The following is a 23,356-nucleotide window of genomic DNA, read 5'->3' as shown; positions in this document are numbered from 1 at the left end:
TGTCTCCACCCCCCCGCCCCCAGTACTGTACCCAGTGTTATACAGTGACAGACCTGTCCCTGCTGCCACTGTACCCCAGTGTTAGACAGGGACAAATGGTGCCTGCACAAGTACTGCTTTTCACATGAATATTTGGGAAATGTATAACTCCGCGTGCATTCTGTGTGTGACTGGGTGATGGCATGGCTGTTGGGCCCTTCTGCAGGGTGATTAATCTATTCCTAACCTGTTTTGCCCTGGTAGTCTGGGAACTGTCGGGACTTGTTTAATTGTTTTGGATAGGTGGGGTGGCAGAAGGGAAGCTGGTGGACAGTGGGTAAGTGTGTAGGGTGGTTGATGTATAGACTGGAGTTGATGTTCTGATGGTGATGGGATTTGGAACTGGAGTGGTGTGTCATGGGTTGGTGTGAGCAATCTGGCAAATGGCAGAGAGGGAGGGCTCGATGGGCCCATTGAGTGATGCTGTCAGACAGAGAATGAGGGGCAAAGGCCCCAGTTGATTGACGGTGTCGGGTTGTGTCTGTTTCTTACAGCAGGAGAGAAACGCCTACACCCCCCCAGTCAGCCCAGTGCCAGCGTTCAGCAGCACTGTTCAAGGAAGTGTGTCTCAGGGCAGACGCATGGAGGATGGAACCTATGGCCTACCCAATCACCTCCGTAAGTAACCTTTGCTTTGGAGACAGTAATCTCTTGGTCGATCCTGACCTGGATAGTGGCGTTGAGAGACAATCCTTTTCATCTTCAAAAGATCACAAAACCACCTCGTACAGCCTGACACTACAGTCCATCAGCTTCTGCACTCCCCGGCCCCCCCCCCCCCACCGGCCCCAGAGACGGGATCATGCCAGTGCATGAAGCTTGCGTGTTCCAGGCTTAGACCAGTGATATTACAAGCAAGATGCTGGCTCTTGTCCTCTCTCACTACTCTCTGCCTTCTCAAACCCTCGCTCCTACCTGAACAGCACACCCTCTCACTCTTGTCTCCTCTCCCACCCCGGCCCTCACTGCCACCAGTGCTGAACTGCTGAACCTGTATCCTCTCCTGACCCTACCTCCACTCCGCGCTTCCCCCCCACACCACTTCTGACTGACATTCGTCCCTGCCCTCTCTGACCTGTGCACCCCCACCCCTGTCGTGACAGCTGGGGTGCCACCCCTTTGACCCATGGGGACAGCAGTCATTTGACTCATTGCCGGTATTCTGACCCTGGGCAGCACCACTTTAGGTCTCAGCTGTCATCACCATGCCCTCTCTGACCCTCAGCATCATGTTCCCCTACCCTCTGTCGGTTCAACGCGGTCTGTGTGTGTGGAATGGAGAAGAGTTTGATGGATTATGGGATGTCAGGGTCATGGCATGTTTCTGTAGGTGGGCTGTTGGGATGCCTTATGGGTAGTTAGGGTGCAGACTCTTTCTGAAGGTGAGTTATGGGATGTTGGGATTCTGGGAGTGGCTGAAGGTGGGTTATAGGATGCTGTCTCTTTCTGAAGGTAGCTTATGAGGTGTTGAGATTGTGGGTCTGGCTGAAGGCTGTCTGTGTTTTGACCAGGCCTGCAGCCCATGTTCTGGAGTCGGTTGGACGTGGCTCAGTGGCTGAAATGGGCAGAGCAGGAATATTCTCTGCGGCCAATGGAGAGTGAGATGTTTGAGATGAACGGGAAGGCTCTGTGCCTGCTGACTAAGGAGGATTTTCGATATCGGTGCCCGCACTCAGGTAACATGCTTGGGGAACACAGTTTGGGGAAATTGGAAAGCCCAGTGTGTTGTGGAAGGGGTCTAGTTCGCTCAGTGGTGAGGGATAGGGACTAACCTTTATCTGGGAGCCTGAGGTGGAGAGAGTGGGTGGGCGGACGTTTGTTAGGGTGCAGAGCCTCATGTGAAATATCTGCCCACATCTCCATCTGAAATTAGAGATCCCTACTTTTGAAAATGTACCCCTCATTCTCATCTCTCCCACAAGGGAAACCACCCTTTCAGCAGCTACTGCATCAAGTCCCCTTAGGATCTTGTATGTCTTAATAAGATCAGGTCTCCTATTTCTGAACTCCAGTGGATAAGGGCTCAGTCTATACAACCTTTCCTCATAAACTAACTTTCCCATTCCAGGTAGCAGTTCTGTGAACCTTGTCTGAACTCCTTTTAAATCAATGACTCTGTGTCCTTCCCTAAACACTGTCCAGCTGTGGTCACACCAATGCTCCGGAGTTGGTTTTTTTATTCTTCCTGCAAAAGTTGATCATTCACATTTTACCACATTCTAGTTCATCTGCCATGTATTTTGCCCATTCTTCTAATCTGTCTATATCCCGTTACAAACTCCTTATGTTCTCTCAGCAACTAGTTTCAATCCATGTCCCCTTAGCAACTTTAGTAACTATATCCTTGTTGTCTTCCTCCAAGTCACTGAAATGAACTGTAAGGCAGTGTTGCTGATATTGGCAACGTGTGCTCATCGGGGAATGCACAGTTCCAAGCATTGACATTGTCACTTTGACCTCGTGTGTGACAGTGTACCCAAATGCATTACTGCACAACAGCAAGGAAGAACCCACAATTCTGAGCTGAGTTTCGCTGATGGGGAGAGGGAATGGGAGGGGGAGTGAGAAGGAAGAGGGCCCAGAAGCTGGGGGTGTTACCTGAGAGGCTGTCTCCTCCTCTCTCTCCCTTCTGCCCTCCACCTCCTGGATGTCTCCACCTCCATTTCCTTCCACCACCATTGCCCTTAAGTCCTCATCTGGATCCTGATATGTCTGCTCATCCCAGTCATTTTTGCCCACCCCAGGCCACGTCCCCCTGGAACCTGTGTGCGTAGTTTGGAATGGTGCGTATTGTGCATGTGCCAGTGAGCACCATGATCCCTGTGCACTTCTTGCCAACCTGAAAATGCTCCCTTTGTACCTACTAGTAGTTGTCCTATAATGCCGCAGTTGCATTCCTTTGCAACGATGTGTTATAGAAAATCATGCAACAGAAATAATGGGGCCTATTGGAAAAACAGGGTTAGGAGAAACACCAAAAAATTGTAAAAATGAGTAAAAATTGAAACCAAAATAGTAGTTAGCCTAACACAAACGATACCACAGTTTAAGGAAATGTTGACCTGTTGTATGGTAACGTATTGTGCAATTCATCAGAATCTTCGACTGATTACTCTTGATTGGCGTCTATCCTTGCTGCTGTCATCCGATGGTAACACTGCGCAAGACAGATCCCAGAACGAATCTGCCTTGATAGATCAAGCAATCTTAGTTTCTTTCGCTAAGTGTTAGTTTTGTCAAATTTCTCAGAGTATCACATTGTGATGCCTGGGACATCTATCACCTTATTTTACAAACACTGCCTGATTTAAGCCCTCTCACTGCAGTGTCACCCTCTCATATTAGATCATACCAAATGCTATTTCCAAAACAACTCGCCACTTCCTGGATATCCCAGAATTGATCAACATCCATGGTGCGGCATCATCTTTAAAATTATATTGTGCACCCAGTCAGTCAGTCTGGAGGTGCCCTGCATGGTTCCTAATGTTGGCCCTGGACGTGGCAGACAATGGAAAATTGGTACCTGCCTTTGTGAGCAGTGACATGGAGATGCTGCTGATTGGGATGGGGTGAGGCAGAGGCAGGATAGAGTCATAGTCATAGAGATGTACAGCTTGGAAACAGACCCTTCGGTCCAACCCGTCCATGCTGGCCAGATATCCCAACCCAATCTAGTTCCACCTGCCAGCACCCGGCCCATATCCCTCCAAACCCTTCCTATTCATATACCCATCCAAATGCGGATGTCCTATTCTCCCAGGCCAACAGAGGACGCCATTGTACTGGAACCACACCAATCTGGAACAGGGTTACCATCCAGGCCAGTGCAATCTCAACCATCTGAAGCAATGCACAGAATGTAGGAAGAAGATCAATGACCTTCTCCACTCTGCCTGTGAAAGTGCCATCATCTTCTCATTGATACCTCACACTCACTCTATCTCTGCTGTACCCAACATCTTCCCCACTCACATTCATCCTCGCTAACATCTGAACCTGAATAACCCTGAATGTCTTCTGCACACCCTAATCACCCCTCTCAGGGCAACTCCACACTTGCACCAGAAGTAACAGTGTGACCCCTATCTTTCTCTCCTGCAGAACTCCCTGGCTCTGACCACCCTGAGCAGCTGACTGACCAAGTTCAAGCCCCTCTACTTTGCAGTTGGTTACCATAGTGATTAGTCACTGAAACAGATCCACAGGAGTCTACAGATATTCTTTAACATCGAAACATATTTTTTAAATAAAAAGATAGAAAAAAAACTTCGAACACAAACAACAAAGCCAAGTTTCAAACCGCTCCTGAACACTGTCCTTTTACTATTAGTCAATTCCAGTGAAATATCACTCTAATCTCAACTTTTTAAGTTCCTAAATTAACATATTGCTCCCTGCTTCTTGTTCGCTGGCTGTAGATACATTTTAACGATGCTTTTCCAAGTCAAATAACACAAACATTTCACAAAGCTCTTCACGAGAAAGTGCACACACTGACTGATCATGTGATACTGAGGCTGAGTCCAGTCTTCTGTGCACTCTCTCACACCAAGTGTCAGGATGAGAATTGTCACAGTGAACAAGAGTTCGCTTAATTAAAAAGAAGTTGGCAATTCACAAATCGCATTACAGACAAATTGCACTTAATAAGCATGTGTTATAGGAGAATTAGCTGTATTGTCAGTTTGCTGTGAGCCAAAGATTACTTGTGTTGACGTTTGTCTTGTACATTCTGAGCTCTCTTAAGGTGCAGTCATCTTGTCCAAAGCCAAATTCATCACATTCAACTTTCTCCTTGCTGCTTATGTCCTGAAAGGATTCTTAAATCAGTCAAGCATGATTTCCCTTTATCCCAAACATGTTGACTCCAGTATAATGTTTGAACGTTGTTATAATTTTTGAGATGTTCTGTTATTACCTCATGAAGAATGGATTGTAGTGTTTTCCCTCTGACAGAGGTGGACTGTAGTTTCCTGCCCTCTGTCTCTCTCTTTTCTTGGAATATTGGTGTCACATGAGAAAACTTCCAAGTTGCTGGGACCTTTCCAGGATTTAGGAAGTTTTGGCACATGAAAACCAGTGCATTCAGTATCTCCATTGGCCACTCCCTACTTAGGCTAAATCCAGAATTCGAGTAAAAAATGAGGTCTGCAGATGCTGGAGATCACAGCTGCAAATGTGTTGCTGGTCAAAGCACAGCAGGCCAGGCAGCATCTCAGGAATAGAGAATTCGACGTTTCGAGCATAAGCCCTTCATCAGGAATCTTATTCCTGATGAAGGGCTTATGCTCGAAACGTCGAATTCTCTATTCCTGAGATGCTGCCTGGCCTGCTGTGCTTTGACCAGCAACACATTTGCAGCTAAATCCAGAATTCAGCAGGGACTTGCTTGATGTGGGCAAGGGTTGCTGGACTCTGTCTCTCGCCTTCTCTCCCCTCCCATCCGGTCCAACTCCTCCTTGGTTTCCCAAATCACTTACCATATGGTGTCCTCTCCCTCTTCTCTGCTGTAATACCAAATGGCTCTGTGTCTTATTTTATGATGTTCTCGTGAAGCATCCTGATGATGCTATTTTAAGGCTACAAATTAAATTCAGGTTGTTTTTGTTGCTTTCTTGCTGCCTTCTCAGGAGATGTCCTCTACGAGCTACTGCACCACATTCTGAAGCAGAGGGAGTCCCCGGTCTGGTACCCCCCGTTCCTGCAGCCGGCCAGTACTACACACAACCCAGCTGACATCATAGTGCACAATCCCCTGGAAGGTGAGTGCTAGCTGCCTCCAGTCACTCAGGTTCAGGCTGAATGGCTAGCCCTAGCTGGCTGATTGGAGTCTGACAACCATTTTGAACAGGGCCCAGCCTCACTCTTAACTTTATTCTCCCAGCGACAGGGGAGCTGTCAACAATCACATACGAACCAGGAATTGGGAAGAAATGGATTTACAGCATAGGAGCTCAGTTATTATCTCCAGGATAGATTCTCAGGGACCCTCACTCGGTGGGGCAAGCAAGAGAGAGGGAATGGTTCGTTGGCCCAGCCTGGGGAGAATGTGAATGAACTGAGACAATTGTGTTTGAGGGTGAGTGACTAATGCAGGGAGCCGGTGAGGCAGAAGCAAGGAAGGATAAAAGAGGAAACAACTGCAAAGAAGTGAATAGATCAACATGAGGAGGCCAAACCTGTGCCCATACCACCTCCCTCACCTCTATCCAAGGCCCTAAAGGAGTCTTCCACATCCATCAAAGTTTTACCTGCACGTCCACTAATATCATTTATTGTATCCGTTGCTCCCGATGCAGTCTCCTCTACAGTGGGGAGACTGGGCACCTCCTAGCGGAGTGCTTTAGGGAACATCTCCGAGACACCCGAACCAATCAACCACACCGCCCCGTGGCCCAACATTTCAACTCCCCCTCCCACTCTGCCGAGGACATGGAGGTCCTGGGCCTCCTTCACCGCCGCTCCCTCACCACCAGACGCCTGGAGGAAGAACGCCTCATCTTCCGCCTTGGAACACTTCAACCCCAGGGCATCAATGTGGACTTCAACAGCTTCCTCATTTCCCCTTCCCCCACCTCATCCTAGTTTCAAACTTCCAGCTCAGCACTCTCCCCATGACTTGTCCGGACTTGTCCGACCTGCTTATCATCTTTTCCACCTATCCACTCCACCCTCTCCTCCCTGACCTATCACCTTCATCTCCTCCCCCACTCACCCATTGTACTCTGTGCTACTTTCTCCCCACCCCCACCCTCCTCTAGCGTATCTCTCCATGCTTCAGGCTCTCTGCCTTTATTCTTGATGAAGGGCTTTTGCCCGAAACGTCGATTTCGCTGCTCGTTGGATGCTGCCTGAACTGCTGTGCTCTTCCAGCACCACTGATCCAGAATCTGGTTTCCAGCATCTGCAGTCATTGTTTTTACCTAGTTGATTCTACACTGGAGCCTGCTCTGCCATTCAATATGATCACAGTTAATTATCCAACTCTGTTCTCTATTCCTGCTTTGTCCCTTTAGCCCTAAGAACTGTATCAACTGTAACACCTTGAAAATATTGAATAATTTGGTCTCAATCACTTTCTGTAGCAGGAAATTCCACAAGCTCACCACACTGTGGGCTGTAGAAATTTCTCATCACTGTCCTAAGTGGTCTATCCTATTCCTGTTGGAGAGTGACCCTTGGTTCTGGATTCTATGGTCATTGGGAACAGCCGGCATTTATTCTGTCTAGTCCTGTTAGAATTTGACAGGTTTCAGTGATATTTTTAGTAGAAGCCCAGTGTGTGATTACTCTTTTTGTAATTTAAACTTTGAGTTCCAATTATGATTACAATAATTCTGTGCTGCACGTCTTCCTGAGAGGTTTAGACTTGCTCCCAGAATATTGAATTAATAAAGCATGCCTGCATTCTTGTTGCCTAGCTATAAAGACCAGCAACCACTAACCTTTTTGATTTGTTTCAGTGTTGGTTTGTGATGTTTTAATTTTACCTGAAGCTCCAAGTGTTTTTTGAAGGTGCCCTTGTTTCTAGCTATCATTTCAAAAGTGCCCTGTTCTGTTTTAGCCCAGTGAGTGATCACACATGTGCCTGCGTTAAAATCTGTTTGCCACAGTTGTGTTCATACGCGTGATATCTTTGTCATTTGACGCTATCTTTTCCACCCTTTACAACGTCTCATCACCAAATATAAAAATCCAGCTTCCCATCCCATTTAAGTTGTTAGGAAAGGCAGTGAATAATTGAGACCCCAGCACAGGTCCTTGAGGTGCACCACTAACTGGTTAGAATAGCTGACTATCAGCTTTACTCTGCACTCTGCTGTGAAGCTAGTTTCTTAACAAGTTCATTAATTTATAAACTGCATCTTTAACATGTTCTATGGAGGGATTTTGTCAAATACCTTCTACAAATCTGAACATTGATAAATAGTCCATGGATATTCTCTTGTTCCCATTAGCCAGTCCTTTGAAAAATTCTGTTGTATTTGTCAGGCACAACCTGCTTTCCTCCATGCTGGTTCTCTCTGGCCTGCTGAACATTTTCGAGTTGCTCTGTCAAATAACATCTTTTCTGATGGGCAGTGTCAGAGGCTGACAATCCTGGTTTTCGTCTGTCACATTGCTGATATTGGTGAAGTGACGGGCAATTGTCCAAAGATGGGTTAGGTGGATTGGCCATGTGAAGTTGCTCTGTGGTGTTCAGGGATGTGTAGGCTAGGTGGGTTAACTATGGTAAGTATGGACTTATGGGAATATTCAATGGGTCAGTACAGACTGAATTGGCTGAATAGCCTGTATCAACACACTATTAATTGTCATGATCCAACTGATGGTAACATTGGACAGATTAGATCTCAGATTCTCTATCATTTATAAAGTTAATTTTTGTAATTAGATTAGATTACTTACAGTGTGGAAACAGGCCCTTCAGCCCAACAAGTCCACACCGACCCGCCGAAGAGCAACCCACCCATACCCCTACATTTACCCCTTACCTAACACTAGGGGCAATTTAGAATGGTCAATTCACCTGGCCCGCACACCCTTGGACTGTGGGAGGAAACCGGAGCACCCGGAGGAAACCCACGCAGACACGGGAAGAACGTGCAAACTCCACACAGTCAGTCGCCTGAGTCGGGAATTGAACCTGGGTCTCAGGTGCTGTGAGACAGCAGTGCTAACCACTGTGTCACCGTGCCGCCCACATGGCATGGTGGTAATCTGGTTAACATGATGGTCTGTCACTGAAAATAGTCAAATGAGGCTGCCAATATATTTTTAAATTAAAGAACATTAATTAAAAAATATGCTTCTCATGTGTATAACAACTTAACGTAAACATCCAAAAGGAAGTGTTTTCCAACAATATCATTTGAAGACATTCAACTCCAGGAGAGTACTTTCATTTTTATAACTTCTTGCTCAATTAAGTTTCTGCACATTTACCAGGTCCGTTTTCTCTGTCCACCCCAAATACTCTGCAATACAGATTTACTCTCAAACTCTTTCTGAAGGAGAAGTCCTTTTTACTGCTGAGACACCTTTCCAACTCTGACAGCCTGAAGATTTCTTTCCAACTCTGTTGCCTAAAGATTTTTACAAACTAGATTCTCCATACTGATGCTGATTTGTTGTCTTTTCTGCTGAATACAACCGGCTAGTGGCTTTGACCATGTGTCTGCACATCATAAAACTCAACTTTGTAAATATTCAGGAAGTAACTCCCCAGGTAACTTAAGATGCCCTTTTTTTCTTTAAGAAATGACTGACTTTGGTTCATTGTTCCAAATGACTTTCTGATCTTTTCTTTAAACAAAAAAGTCACTTTCACACAACTGAAAACTGAAATCAAATTTTCCTCCACTTTTAAATCCACGTTCCAAATAATAAAAATTACACGATAACCTTTCATTTCTCAGACTACAGGAATGGTTCTTGACTTTGGCAAAATAGCGCATCTAGAATGTTTCCCCCCCACTTCATTTCAACCATGGGATTTATCAGATTCTTGCTGTTTATTCCTCCCTTTACTGTAACTTTGTTTCAGTCAAATTCGGTGAGTTCTTGTCTCAGTTTAACATGCCACATTCTTTCTGTACTGTATAGAGTTCACCATGTCCACCATTTTCTGATGGGGCTTGGGCTGTACCAATTGGGCTTGCACTCACCGGAATTTAAAGACCGAGGGGAGGGGGTCTCAGAGAAAATCCTAAAGTGACTGGACAGGATAGATGTGGAAAGAATGTTCCTGATGTTGGAGAGTTCCAGAACTAGGCTAGGCAGCCTAAGAGTAAGGGGCTTCTCAAAATGGAGACCGGGTGACCAGTGGTGTTCCACGTAGATCCGTGCTGTTTGTGATGTACATAAATGATCTGGAGGAAGCTAGAAGTGGTCTGATTAGCAAGTTTGCAGATGGTACTAAGATTGGTGCAGTAGCAGCTAGTGAAGGGGACTGTCAGAGAATGCAGCAGAATATAGATAGATTGGAGAGTTTGGGCAGATCTGTGGCAGATGGGGTTCAATCTGGGCAAATGCGATTTGATGCCTTTCATAAGATCCAATTCCAGAGCAAACTTTATGGTAAATGGAAAAGCTTGGGGAAAATTGATGAGGGAGATCTGTGTGTTCAGGTCCATTGACCTGCGTTGTCACCTTCAGGGTACAATGGATTGATCAAGAAGGCATACAGCTTGCTTTCCTTCATCAGATGGGGTATTGAGTACAAGAATTGGCAGGTCATGTACTTGTATAGGACTTTGGTTCAGCTGTATTTGAAATACTGCATATACTGGTTGCCACACTATCAAAAGGATATGGATGCTTGGAGAGGGTGCAGAGGAGGTTCACCAGGATGTTGCCAGGTATGGAGGGCGCTACCTGTGAAGAGAGGTTGAATAGATCAGGATTATTTTCATTAGAACGACGGAGGTTGAGGGGGGAACTGATTGAGGTCTACAAAATCATGAGAGGTATAGACAGGGTGGATAGCAAGAAGCTTTCTCCCAGAATGGGGGACTCCATTACTAGGGGGTCACAGGTTCAAGGTGAGAGGGGAAAAGTTTCAGGGAGATATGTGTGGAAAGTTCTTCACGCAGAGGGTGGTGGGTGCCTGGATTGCATTGCCAGAGGAGGTGGTAGGGGTGAGAATAATAGTGTGATTTAAGATGTATCTAGACAGATTTGTGAACGGGCAGGGAGCAGAGGGATTTTTTTTTTAGACTACTTACAGTGTGGAAACAGGCCCTTCGGCCCAACAAGTCCACACCGACCCGCCGAAGCGCAACCCACCCATACCCCTACCCCTACATATACCCCTTACCTAACACTATGGGCAATTTAGCATGGCCAATTCACCTGACCCGCACATCTTTGGACTGTGGGAGGAAACCGGAGCACCCGGAGGAAACCCACGCAGACACGGGGAGAACGTGCAAACTCCACACAGTCAGTCGCCTGAGGTGGGAATTGAACCCAGGTCCCTGGCGCTGTGAGGCAGCAGTGCTAACCACTGTGCCACCGTGCCGCCTCTAAAGGATACAGATCCTTAGAAAATAGGCGACAGATTTAGATGGAGGATCTGGATTGGTGTAGGCTTGGAGGGCCGAAGGGCCTGTTCCTGTGCTGTAATTTTCTTTGTGCTTTGGGTAAGCCATTTAGGACTGAGATGAGGAAGAATTTCTTCACTCAGTTGTGAACTTGTGAACACAGGAAGCTGTTGGGGTTGGTTTGTTAGATATATTCAAGAGGGAGCTGAACTAGACTTTGTGGCTAAAGGGATCAAGGGGAATGGAGAGAAAGCGAAACTGGAGGTTAAATGGCCTATTCCTGCACCTACCTTCCATATTTCTGTGTTATGGGCCACAATCCTACTGTTAGATTTTAAGTGGCCCTGAGCTACTCCTCTTAACTACTTGTTAATTTAAATTCCTTATTCTGTGTGGAGTATGGGAGGAGGCCATTTAGCTCCATGCTATCTGACAACAAACAATTCCACCTAATTGTATTTTCCAGCCTCTAGTTTATAGGTTTGGATCAGCACCTGACTTACAAAACTATAAATCCTGAAGCACTTCCTCGAAGTAATGAGGGTGTCTGCCTCGAATTCAGTGAGTTCCATCCTTGTTACTGTCTGGGCTGAAAGCCTTGAACCCCTTTGAACCTTGACATCTTGCCCCCTGATTATGGGTCCTTTGGGCGAGGATAGATTCTTCCAATCCGCTCTGTTTGTATTTCTCATAATTTATTTCACTTCAACTAAATCTCTCTTCATCCTTCTCTGATCTGAGGAAAACTGCCTGAGCTTATGCAATCTTCCATCCTTCCTAAATTCTCCAGTTTCCCGAGCATCCTTGTAAAAGACCTCTTTTTAATGCAATCACATTTTTCTTCTCGAGTGGGACCAGCACAGTGTGCATTTTTCTAGTTGTGCTCTGACTGTGATCTAGCACAACTTCCCCATCCTTTTATACACTGTATTGATTAATCAAGACAATTAGCCCAGCTGCTTGCTTAACCACTTTATTCAGTTGCCCATCCACCTTCAGGGCTTTGACAACATGAAATCCAAAATCACACTTGTTCCCCTGTACCTCCCAGTACCCTCCTATTTATTCCCCATTTCCTTGCCTTGTTACCCTTCCCCCAAATGCATTTCCTCACTCTCTCTTCCAGCTTGGACTCCATGTTGCTGCTGTTCTGTCCCTCTGACAGCTTTCTCCCTCATTTGTATCACTTGAAACAACCTCAACGCTCCCCCTACATTCAAGTCCCAGTCACTGATATAAACTCTGAACTGGCAAGGGACTTTGTACTAAGGCCTGTGGCACCAATAGGAAACAAACTTGCTGTTTGTTTTAGAGGCAATCAAAAGCACCAGGGTTTGGTCAGATTAAATTGGAATGACAGGATTGAGAACCCGAGAGCACTGATTTAAAGATGAACGTAGGGATAAGCGTTCTCTCTGTGAGTACTTAGTGCCAGGAAGGTGCTGCTGAGTGAGAGCTGGAGGCAGGGTCAATCACGATGATTATGTGCAGAGAAAAGATACTGTTGGATTATGGAAACATGAGGGAGGGAGATGAGGTGCTTGAGAGTCACCAGGGACATGACTGACTATGTGACTTCCTGCTGTGCCATTGCCATCCCATTCCCAGTCTCACTCCCATCACACATCATCCTCTGCTTCCAGTGGCTGAGCCAATTTTGTCAGATTCTCTGGATCCCTTCATGTAACTTCCTGATTGCCCTCTTCCTGATCTCCCTGTCCCTGAGGTAAAATGTCAGGGATACAGAGATAAGGATATGCATTGAGGATTCTGATATATACTAGACATATTCCCACAAGGAATGCTGAAGGAGTAGAATTTATACAGAGAAATTAAACTCTGGCATGAGATGACTTGTAAAGGTAGGAGTAAGTGTATGACAGAGAGAAAAGCTTCCTCTTTCCCCAGTACTGGTGCCAGTTCTCTATTAATCAAAACACATTTCTCCATACCAAACTACTGATCTTATTTATGCAATGTTAGTTTGTTTGTGCCTCTAGTAGTAATCCAGAGATTATTACTCTATGGTTCAACTTTCTAACTTAGCCTGAAACTGCTAGTAGTCTCACAACAGAACCTCTTTCCTAGTCTTGTCGATGGTGTTGGTGTCCCACTTGGACCCTGCCTATTCCCCTCCAGTGTGGAGGAGCTGTCTTTAATCAGACAGGCAGGACAACTTCCAGGGCCTGCACTCTGCAGGAATGAACCTCAAATTTTTATTATTCCCTTCCACTAGACTTCTTTCAGCTCTCTTAGCTTGAATTGCCCCCGCACAATGGTGCTGTGATCAGTTTGCTCATCTTTCCCCTGCACTCCCCTCCTGCAAGATCGTTGAACCTTACTGGATATTGCATCGGCTTTCTGTTGTTGTCCTCTCAACCCTGATGCTTACCTCTCTTACAGTCACATCCCTGACCCTGACCATAGGCATGTGATGGAATACTCCAACAGTTCTCCTGAAGTGTGATATCATCCAGGATGAAGCAGCTCACTTGATTGGCACTACGCCCATAAGCATTAACTCCCTCCATTACTGACACTCAGTACCAGCAGTGTGTACTGTCCACAAGATGTACTACAGAGATTCACCAAAGATCCTTTGACAGCACCTTACAAATCGATGACCACTTCCATCTAGAAGGGCAAGAGTAGCAGATGCATGGGAACACCTCCAATTTTCCTCCAAGCTACTCACCATCCAGATTTGGAAATATATCGCCATTCCTTCACCGTTGCTGGGTCAAAATCCTGGAATTACCGTCCTAAGCACATCTACCTATAGCAGGTGGCCTGCAGTGGTTCAAAAGGGGGAAAACCAGGGGGAGCAGTCTGAGGGTAAGGGATAGGCCATTTCAAATGAAGATGAAGAGTACTTTCTTTATTCAAAAAGTGAGGAGTCCTTGGAATATGCAATTTTTGTATCCTAAAGTTGTGGAAACTCGATCATTGAGTAACTTCCAAATAGACATTGACAGGTTTCTGGAAATTAATGATGTGAAAAGGATTTAGAGATTTTATGGGAAAGTGGCATTGAGGAGCTGATCAGTTATGTTCCAGTTGAATGGAAGAATAGGCTCGATGGGCTGAATGGCGTACTCCGAGCATAAGGCAATTAACCAGCACCTTCAAGGCCATTTAGAGATGGGGAATGAATACAGGCCTACCAGTGACAGCCACATCCCATGAATGAATGAATAAATGTATAATACTGGAGTTCTGTGAGCGAGTTACATAGTTTGTTAGATACATTTTATATAATGCTAATATCTCCCCAGTTCCAGTTCAAGTGCTGCCCCAATTTGGAGGGGAAACCAACTGAAACTCACTGAGTCACTGCCTTTGAGGTGAAGCTGTCATACCTGCCTGTCTCTGCTTCCTTCTTCAGACAACACCTTTTTGAAAAGGCCCTCGTGGTCTTCAGCTGCTTCCTTTGTGTAAATTACTTTGTGCATCTCTGAACACTAGCTCAGTCTGGACTCTGATTTCCAGCATCTGCAGTCCTCACTTTTATCTCATCAAATTCCAGTGAGCTGAGTCCATCACTGTAACTGAGGGAATCAGGTCAAACTACCCACCCAATTAACTCTCTGCAGTTTTGTTCAGTCCTGGGCTTGTTTCGTACTGAAGCAAGGGAAAATTGCTCTATTAATATTTAAATATCATCACTGACCCCACCCCATCGCGCGCTCTCTCTCGGGCGCCCCGCGCGCGCGCTTGCACTCTCTGCTGCCCTCTCTCTGTTGCATCTCGCGCTCTCGCTCTCGCTCTCTCTCGCCTCTATGTATACCCAGGCTCTCTTCCCCCTCCCCTTTACTCTCTTGCTAGCCCCACCCCCCTCACTGCTGCCCCTCCTTCCCTTCAACACCTCCTCACCACCCCATTCCCTTGCTGCCCCCTCCCATCTGCACCTCACCGGCCCCTCCTTACCCACCAACCCTCTTGTCCTTACACCAATGTTATCCATACCCATCACCACCTCTAGGTCCCTCCCTTGTGCCCTACCCATTCATCAGCCCCTCCCTCATTCTCTCACCTACCCTTTTCCCTGAGTATCCCAAACCCTTGCCTAACCTCTCTCCTCTTGTGGGTTGTGATGCTCTCCAGGGATTGTTGGCAGAGCTGGGTTGGGTTTTTTGGGCTATAACCAGGTATGCCTCTTGCCCCGTGCCAACGTTGACCATCTCTTTCCTGCCACAGACTTACTGCACAGAAATGCCCGGCCCTCAGAGCTGGCGAGTCATCGGAATCTGCCTTCGCTGGCACCACTCCAGAGATTGGTCCGGTCTCCAGCTGGTGCCCAGCGACACTCTTCCCCGGAAGCAGAGCTAGAAATCCCGCAGAGCCTTGCTCCAGCATGTGAGAGGAACCCGAGCCCCAGCTCACAGGCAGAGAATACGCACAGCTCCTCGCCAGACATCGAGCAAAGACTGTCCATCTCACCTGTGGATGAGAACCACTGCCCATCGGGCAATGACAACATGCTGCCAGCTCCCAGGAGAAATCAATCCCCTGCTATGGACACCTCCCGAGTTATCCAGTTAATCTCCAACTCCATGATGAACCCAGCAATGGTCTCCAGCCGACAGCCCACAGATATCCCCTTGAGGATGGCCAACCGGAACTCTCACAAGGAGCGGCCTCTGAACCTATCCCGGGAAGAGCTGTTATACCGTAACCATGTGATGGTGCCCATATCAGCCTCAGAGGAGCCTGTGACCACACCCATGGGCAGAATTGCAGGTAGGATGCCACACAGCTGTACTCTAACCAGCTGAGGGTATTTCAAATTTTAAAAGAATCTGCCTGAGCATTGTGTCGATAGAAAGATTACGTACTTTGTTCTGCTGTAAATTCGTGGCTAGCTATGAATGAAGTTTTTCTTTTATAAAAAGAGGCAGGGACAGGGTTATAACACTAAAAAGTATAAATACTTTTAAAAACAGCCAGCCTCATGATTAAAATTGGATGAATACTGAAGGGAAAGAGGGAGGGAGGGAGAAGGGGGGGATGGTACTCCTGAGCTTTACCCACCAGAATTCAACCCTGGCAACAGAGTGGTGGTTTTCACCTTGCCATCCTACTGCGAACCAAAGTCAGAGAATTCAGCCCCCAAACGTGGGGCTGGGAGGGTGGGCAGTGAGTTCACCTCTCATTCCTTCCCAAAATACCGGCAGCAGAAACAATGTTTCCCGGAACTCCCTGAGGGTCTTTCTGCAGATCTTGCGGTGAAATCTTAGGCTATTCTGCTGCCAGTGACACAGAAGGAGCTGAATCCCATCAGACTGTCCTCCTGCAGAGTGGCCATGTTCCCTCTGTGTTCTGTCTCTTCCTGCTCCTCCTCCATGTTGTTGTGAAGGGTATGGCAGGGCAAATTTTGCCTTTCTCCAGTGTTGTTACTCCTCCTTGCAGTGTAATGTAGGAAACTCGGTTGCTGCTTTTCACATAGCAAGATCCCACAGTGTGAAGATTATCCCTCTCAGATGTGATCAGGTGTTGAGTAGCAGGCAGGACAGTGGGGCGCCCCTGTGTCTGTGACGCCCATTAGGGCACCCCACCCCACGGTGTCTGAGAGACCCTATGCCTGTCTGGGGGACAGACCTACAAGAGAGAGCAAGGGATTAAGTTTGGTATCCTGTCTGAGTTGGGGGATATGAAGATACCGTTCTAGTTCTGAGCAGGATATGCTAACCACTCTGCCCCAGCTCAGTCAGGAGGTGATGCCCTGAGAGATTCTGGAAGCTGATTGGTTAAATGTTACAGGTCAGTAATATTTCTCTGGCTGTCCCCTTAGACTGCCGGCTCCTCTGGGACTACGTTTACCAGTTGCTTTCAGACAGCAGGTATGAAGCTTTCATCCGATGGGAGGACCATGAGTCCAAAGTTTTCCGAATTGTGGATCCGAATGGCCTGGCCCGGTTGTGGGGTAACCACAAGGTAAGGGCGTTGCTTTGTGCTCTTTTGGGACAGATCCAGAGAGGAGTGGGCCCTTCTGTCATCAGCTCCACCCGCCTCCCCCAATGACAACCTGAGCCTGAATATACCCCAACAGTTCATGAATCAAACCAACTGGGCTCTTCAGGGAGGCTTCAGGATAAAACTGAACAACGTTTGTAACAATCTGATGGGAAGACAGGGAGGCAAGGGCAGGCACAGCGAGACGGGAGTTTGGGAGCACAGGGAGACATTGGGGAGAAACCGGGAGTCCTGGGCTGTGGGTGCAGGAGGATGGCTTGGGGGTAAAGGGGGAGGGGCTTGCAGGGAACCAGGGGAGAGGAGTGCATGGAGATGAGGCTGTAAAATAGTGTTTGGGTTGGGGGTGGGGGCGGGGGGGGGGGGGGGGGGGGGGGGGGGGGGGGGGGTGGGATCAGCAAGATGAGAGCAAGGGAACTGGGTGTGCAGACTTGGGATTACGGACCGTTGATGTTTCTGCGAAGGGGCCTGGTGAGTCCGGAGCAATAGAGGATAATTATTTTTTCCTAACCACTGTGTGTACACAAATTGCCAGTTTGTGTCCTTGAGTCTCCCATTACAGATTGACCTTGCCTTAGAGATGGCCTTGAGCAGATACACCTGCATGAGACTCTGGTCTTGAAGGGCTGTGACTGGGAACTGACAGACCGGCTCTCCAACACTACCTGTGACCTCTCCCACCATAAAACATCGAGGATTGCTTCCAAGGCAGTCACTGACCAACCTTTCTGTGGAGTTGCCCCCTCCTCCCTTTTACCTTCTCCATCACTACATGCACATTCCTAATCTGAGTAAAGTCTCTCTCTCAAACTGCAGGCGTTTCTGCCAGGGGTTAACCATTGCTGTTCTTTTGGAGGTGGTGCAGAGGGGGAGTGGGAGATATGTAGAACATTCCCAGTTCCACCCCTAATCACAGATCCTCCCTGTTCTTGTTTTCCGTACTTTTTCAGAAATGGCAAATGTCACTAGCTTTGCCTCCAATTTCCATCCTTCTCTCTTCTTTACCTTCATCTCGGGCTCATTCTTTCTTGACATCTTTGTTTCCATTTCTGGGGATAGTGTATCCATGCCAAACTGTCAGAGCCCCTGGAGTACCATTCCTCACATTCTGCTTCCTGTAAAGACTCCATTCCATTCTCCATTCTGATGATTTTCCTTTCTCCTCAAATGAAGACCGCCCTGTCGTGATTGAGAAGGCCCTTGACTGTGTGTGCTGCCTTTCATTCACTTCCTTTTTCTCCCAGAGCTATTGGCATGTTCCCCTCATTCTCGCCCTCTGGCCTAACAGCCTCTGGATCCAGTACATGTGCCTCTGTCATTGCTGTCCCCATCACATTTCTTAAGGCTTCAGCCTTTGTCATTCCTTCAGCAACAGCCTGGTTCCCCCCTCTCCCCGGCCCTTCATTGTCCATGGCACCTTCCCATGCCAGCACAGAAATAGAACTTGCCTCTCCATCTCCCCTTGTTCCTACCCAAATCCCAACCCCTCCTTCCAGTGATCGAGTTGACTGCATTCATTGTCCAAGATGTCTATATTGACTCAGTCTACATTGGGGAGGTCTGCCGCAGTCTGGGACTGCAATCCACTTGTACACTGTGGGCAGACCTACCACAGGCTGAGATTGTGATCTACTCTACACTACTCTCTCTCAGTCTGGGATGTGGTCTGCTGAACATTGGGAGTCTAAAGTGGATAGTACTGAGATCTACTTTTAACTGGGGGATCTAACACAGGCCTGAACTGTGATCTCTTCTAATTAGGGAGATCTAGCACAGGCTGAGAGACTGGGGAGATTTAACACAGGCTGTGAGACTATGAAGCCACATTAGACTTGGTACTAGGTAATGAGCCTGGCCAGGTGTTAGACTTGGACAAAGTAGGTGAGCACTTTGGTGATTGTGATCACAATTCTGTTATGTTTACTTTAGTGATAGAAAGGGATAGGTGTATACCACTGGGCAGGAGTTACAGCTGGGGGGGAAGGCAATTACGCTGCGATTAGGCAAGATTTAGGAAGCATAGGATGGGAAAGGAAACTGCAGGGGTTGGGCACATTAGAAATGTGGAACTTATTCGAGGAAAAACTCCTGTGTGCCCTAGATAAGTATGTACCTGTCAGGCAGGGAGGAAGCTGTAGAGCGTGGGAGCTGTGGTTTACGAAGGAAGTGGAATCTGTCGTCAAGAGGAAGAAGAAGGCTTATGTTACGATGAGATGTGAAGGCTCAGTTAGGGTGCTTGAGGGTTGCAAGGTAGCCAGGAAAGACCTAAAGAGAGAGCTCTGAAGAGCCAGGAGGAGACATGAGAAATTGTTGGCGGATAGGATCAGGGCAAAACCTAAGGCTTTCTATAGGTATTTAAGGAATAAAAGAATGACGAGAATAAGATTCGGGTCAATCAAGGATAGTAGTGGGAAGTTGTGTGTGGAGTCAGAGGAGATAGGGGAAGCACTAAATGAATATTTTTCAACAGTATTCGCTCTAGAAAATGACAGTGTTGTCGAGGAGAATACGGAGGTCCAGGCTACGAGACTAGGTGGGACTGAGGTTCGCAAGGAAGAGGTATTAGAAATCCTGCAGAGTGTGAAAATAGATAAGTCCCCTTAGGCCGGCTGGGATTTATCCTGGGATCCTCTGGGAAGCCAGGGAGGAGATTGCCGAGCCTTTGACATTGATCTTTAAATCACCATTGCCTATAGGAATAGTGCCAGAAGACTAGAGGATAGCAAATGTGGTTCCCCTGTTCAAGAAGGGGAGTAGAGACAATCCTGTTAATTATAGACCAGTTCAGTTGTTGGTAAAGTGTTGGAAAAGGTTATAAGAGAGAAGATGTATAATCATCTAGAAAAGAATAATTTGATTAGGGATAGTCAGCACAGTTTTGTGAAGGGTAGGTCGTGCCTCCCAAAACCACCTTGAGTTCTTTGAGAAGGTAGATAGATGAGAGTAAACCGGTTGATGTGTATATGGATTTCAGCAAGGCGTTCGATAAGGTTCCCCACAATAGGCTATTGTACAAAATACGGAGGAATGGGATTGTGGGAGACATAGCAGTTTGGATCAGTCATTGGCTTGCTGAAAGAAGATAGAGAGTGGTGGGATGGGAAATGTTCATCCTAGAGTCCAGTTACCAGTGGTGTACTGCGAGGGTTGGTGTTGGGTCCATTGCTGTTCGTCATTTTTAAAAACGACCTGGATGAGGGTGTAGAAGGATGCATTGGTAAATTTGCAGATGACACTAAGGTCGGTGGAGTTGTGGATAGTGACGAAGGATGTTGTAGGTTACAGAGAGACATAGATAAGCTGCAGAGCTGGGCTGAGAGGTGGCAAATGGAGTTTAATGCGGACAAGTGTCAGGTGATTCACTTTGTTCGGAGTACCGGAATGCAAAGTACTGGGCTAATGGTAAGATTCTCGGTAGTGTGGATGAGCAGAGAGATCTTGGTGTCCAGGTACACAGATCCTTGAAAGTTGCCACCCAGATTGACAGGGTTGTTAAGAAGGTATACAGTGTTTTAGCTTTTATTAATAGAGGGATCGAGTTCCGGAACCATGAGGTTATGCTACAGCTGTACAAAACTCTGATGCGGCCACACTTAGAGTATTGTGTACAGTTCTGGTCACTGTTATAAAAAAGATGTGGAAGCTTTGGAAAGGGTGCAGAGGAGATTTACTCGGATGTTGCCTGGTATGGAGGCAAGGCCTTACGAGGAAAGGCTGAGGGACTTGAGGCTGTTTTTGTTAGAGAGAAGAAGGTTGAGAGGTGACTTAATAGAGACCTTTAAGATAATCAGAGGGTTAGATAGGGTGGACATGGAGAGCCTTTTTCCAAGTGTGGTGACGGTGAGCACGAGGGGGCATAGCTTTAAATTGAGGGGTGATCAATATAGGACCGATGTCAGAGGTAGTTTCTTTACTCAGAGTAGTAAGGGTATGGAAAGCTTTGCCTGCAACGATAGTAGATTCACCAACTTTAAGTGCATTTAAGTCGTCATTGGACAAGCATATGGATGTACATGGAATAGTGTAAGTTAGATGGGCTTCAGATTGGCATGACAGGTCGGTGCAACATTGAGGGCTGAAGGGCCTGTACTGCGCTGTAATGTTCTATGATCCACTCTGACAGTGACCAGGATGAACCCAAGTGTCATTTTCCTTCACCTTGTTTCTGATCTGACCCCCCAGCCTTCGAATGGAAGAATAGCATTTCATCTTTGACTGTGCCCTCTATGGCCTTTGGGCCTCGATATTCATTAATTTCAAAATATAATCTCAGCTGGGTTTTTTTTGTCTGTTTATTTTTGCTGATTCGATCTGTTTTCAGTCTCTCCCCTTCTCTTGATTTCTTCACTTTGTATTTGGGCAGCTGCTATTCTGCCATTCACACATCATTGAGACTTATTTCTTTATTTCTTTACTCAATCTCATAGGATCATAGAATCCCAACAATGTGAAAGCAGACCATTCGGCACATCGACCTTCCGAAGAGCATCCCACCAATCCCTATCCTATCCCTGTAACCCTGCACTTCTCATGGCTAACCCACCTAGCCTGAACATCCCAGATCAATTTAGCATGGCCAATCCACCTGACCTGCACATCCTTTGGACTGTGGAAGAAACTAGAAGCACCCAGAGGAAACTTACGCAGAGAGAATGTGCTAACTCCACGCAGACAGTCACTGGGTGGGATTGAACCTGGGCTCCCTTTCGCTGTGAGGCAGCAGTGCTTACCACCATGCTGCTCTGTCCTTCTGTCATTTAACCTCTTCCAGCGCACAACTTCCCATTTAATTGCTCTCCGTGCTCCCTCTTTCACTTGCTTTCTTACATACCCAACTTTTTCCAGTTCTGAGGGAGGCTCTCAACTTGAAACATTAACTCTGTTTGTGTCTCTCCAGATGATGGCAGACGTGTTGAGTTTCTCCAGCATTTTCTGTTTAGATTCCGATTTCTGGCATCCCCCAGAGTTTTTCTGCTGGTTGGGATTGCGTCCTTTGCCTGTTCTAATGAAGTCAGTTCCTTGTCACGTTGTTTGAAGCGTTGTGACTTGATGAGGAAGCTCATTCGACTCTGAGACCCAGGCAGTTCCTCGAGGCTCCCATTGCTAATGAGGACATTGTCACTCAAACACCTTTTGAGTGACAATGAAAAGCTAAATCCAAACCTTCTGTTGACTTTGCACACAGGAGTCTCCATTTGTCTCATTTTTGCACTCCCTTTAATATTCAATTGGCTAGTCCAGCATTTATTGTCCATTCCAAATTCCCCTGCTTGAAAAATGGTCTTCAAACTTTCTGGTGCTCCCTTCTTGATAGCATTGATACATCCCACGGCCTACAGCGAGAAGGCATCTAGTCAGTAGCGAATGGAATTCGATCGGGTTAAATGTGAGGTGATGCACTTGGTTAGCACCAACAAGGCAAAGGAATAGATGATGAATGGTAGAATCCTGGAAATCACTTGAGGATCAGAGGGACCTTTTGTGTGCACTGGTCCCTTTAAACTATCAGGACAAGTGGAGAAGGTAGATCAAGGCTTGGAGATTCAAAGATTATGAACAGGGAGGTTATGCTGGAACTGTATAAAATGTTGGTTAAGCCACAGCTGTGTGCAGTTTAGATTAGATTACTTAGTGTGGAAACTGGCCCTTCGGCCCAACAAGTCCACACTGACCTGCCGAAGCGCAACCCACCCATACCCCTACATTTACCCCTTACCTAACACTATGGGCAATTTAGCATGGCCAATTCACCTGACCCGCACATCTTTGGACTGTGGGAGGAAACCGGAGCACCCGGAGGAAACCCACGCAGACACAGGGAGAACGTGCAAACTCCACACAGTCAGTCGCCTGAGTCGGGAATTGAACCCGGGCTGGCGCTGTGAGGCAGCAGTGCTAACCACTGTGCCACCGTGCCACCCACTGGAATCCACATTTTCAGAGGCATGTGACAGCACTGGAGAAGGTGCAGAGGAGATTTACCAGGAAGTGCTTGGGCTGGAGAGTTTCAGTTATGAAGAGAGTTTGGATAAACTGGGGTTATTTTCCTTGGAGCAGAGCAGATTGTTATGGGATGTGATTGAGATGTATACAACTGAGGGTTGTAGACTGGAAGAAATGTTTCCCTTTGTAATGACCAGAGATATAGCTTTAGATCAAGGGCAGAGGGTTTTGGGGAGCTATAAGGAAAGACCTTTCACCCAGAGGGTGGTGGAGTCTGGAGCCTACTGTCCATGAGGGTGGTCAAGGCAGAAACCTCTTTGTTTTTGATATGCACTTGTGATGCCAAAGCATATAGC

At 46.9% G+C, this 23,356-nt stretch overlaps 1 protein-coding gene across 1 annotated transcript in view; it reads left to right on the top strand.

The window, feature by feature from the left end:
- Window positions 1–23,356, top strand: part of LOC132824790 (transcription factor ETV6-like) — a 31,238-nt gene that overhangs the window by 5,623 nt on the left and 2,259 nt on the right. The window contains exons 2-6 of the mRNA XM_060839534.1: window positions 534–657; window positions 1,551–1,715; window positions 5,673–5,804; window positions 15,285–15,827; window positions 16,879–17,021. Coding sequence (XP_060695517.1) covers window positions 534–657; window positions 1,551–1,715; window positions 5,673–5,804; window positions 15,285–15,827; window positions 16,879–17,021 — 1,107 coding nt within the window. The remainder of the gene's footprint in view (window positions 1–533; window positions 658–1,550; window positions 1,716–5,672; window positions 5,805–15,284; window positions 15,828–16,878; window positions 17,022–23,356) is intronic.

Source organism: Hemiscyllium ocellatum, chromosome 19 (genome assembly GCF_020745735.1).
Source record: "Hemiscyllium ocellatum isolate sHemOce1 chromosome 19, sHemOce1.pat.X.cur, whole genome shotgun sequence".
Lineage (NCBI taxonomy): Eukaryota > Metazoa > Chordata > Chondrichthyes > Orectolobiformes > Hemiscylliidae > Hemiscyllium > Hemiscyllium ocellatum.
Note: the sequence above shows the minus strand (reverse complement) of the source record. Positions and strands in the feature narration are given on the sequence as shown.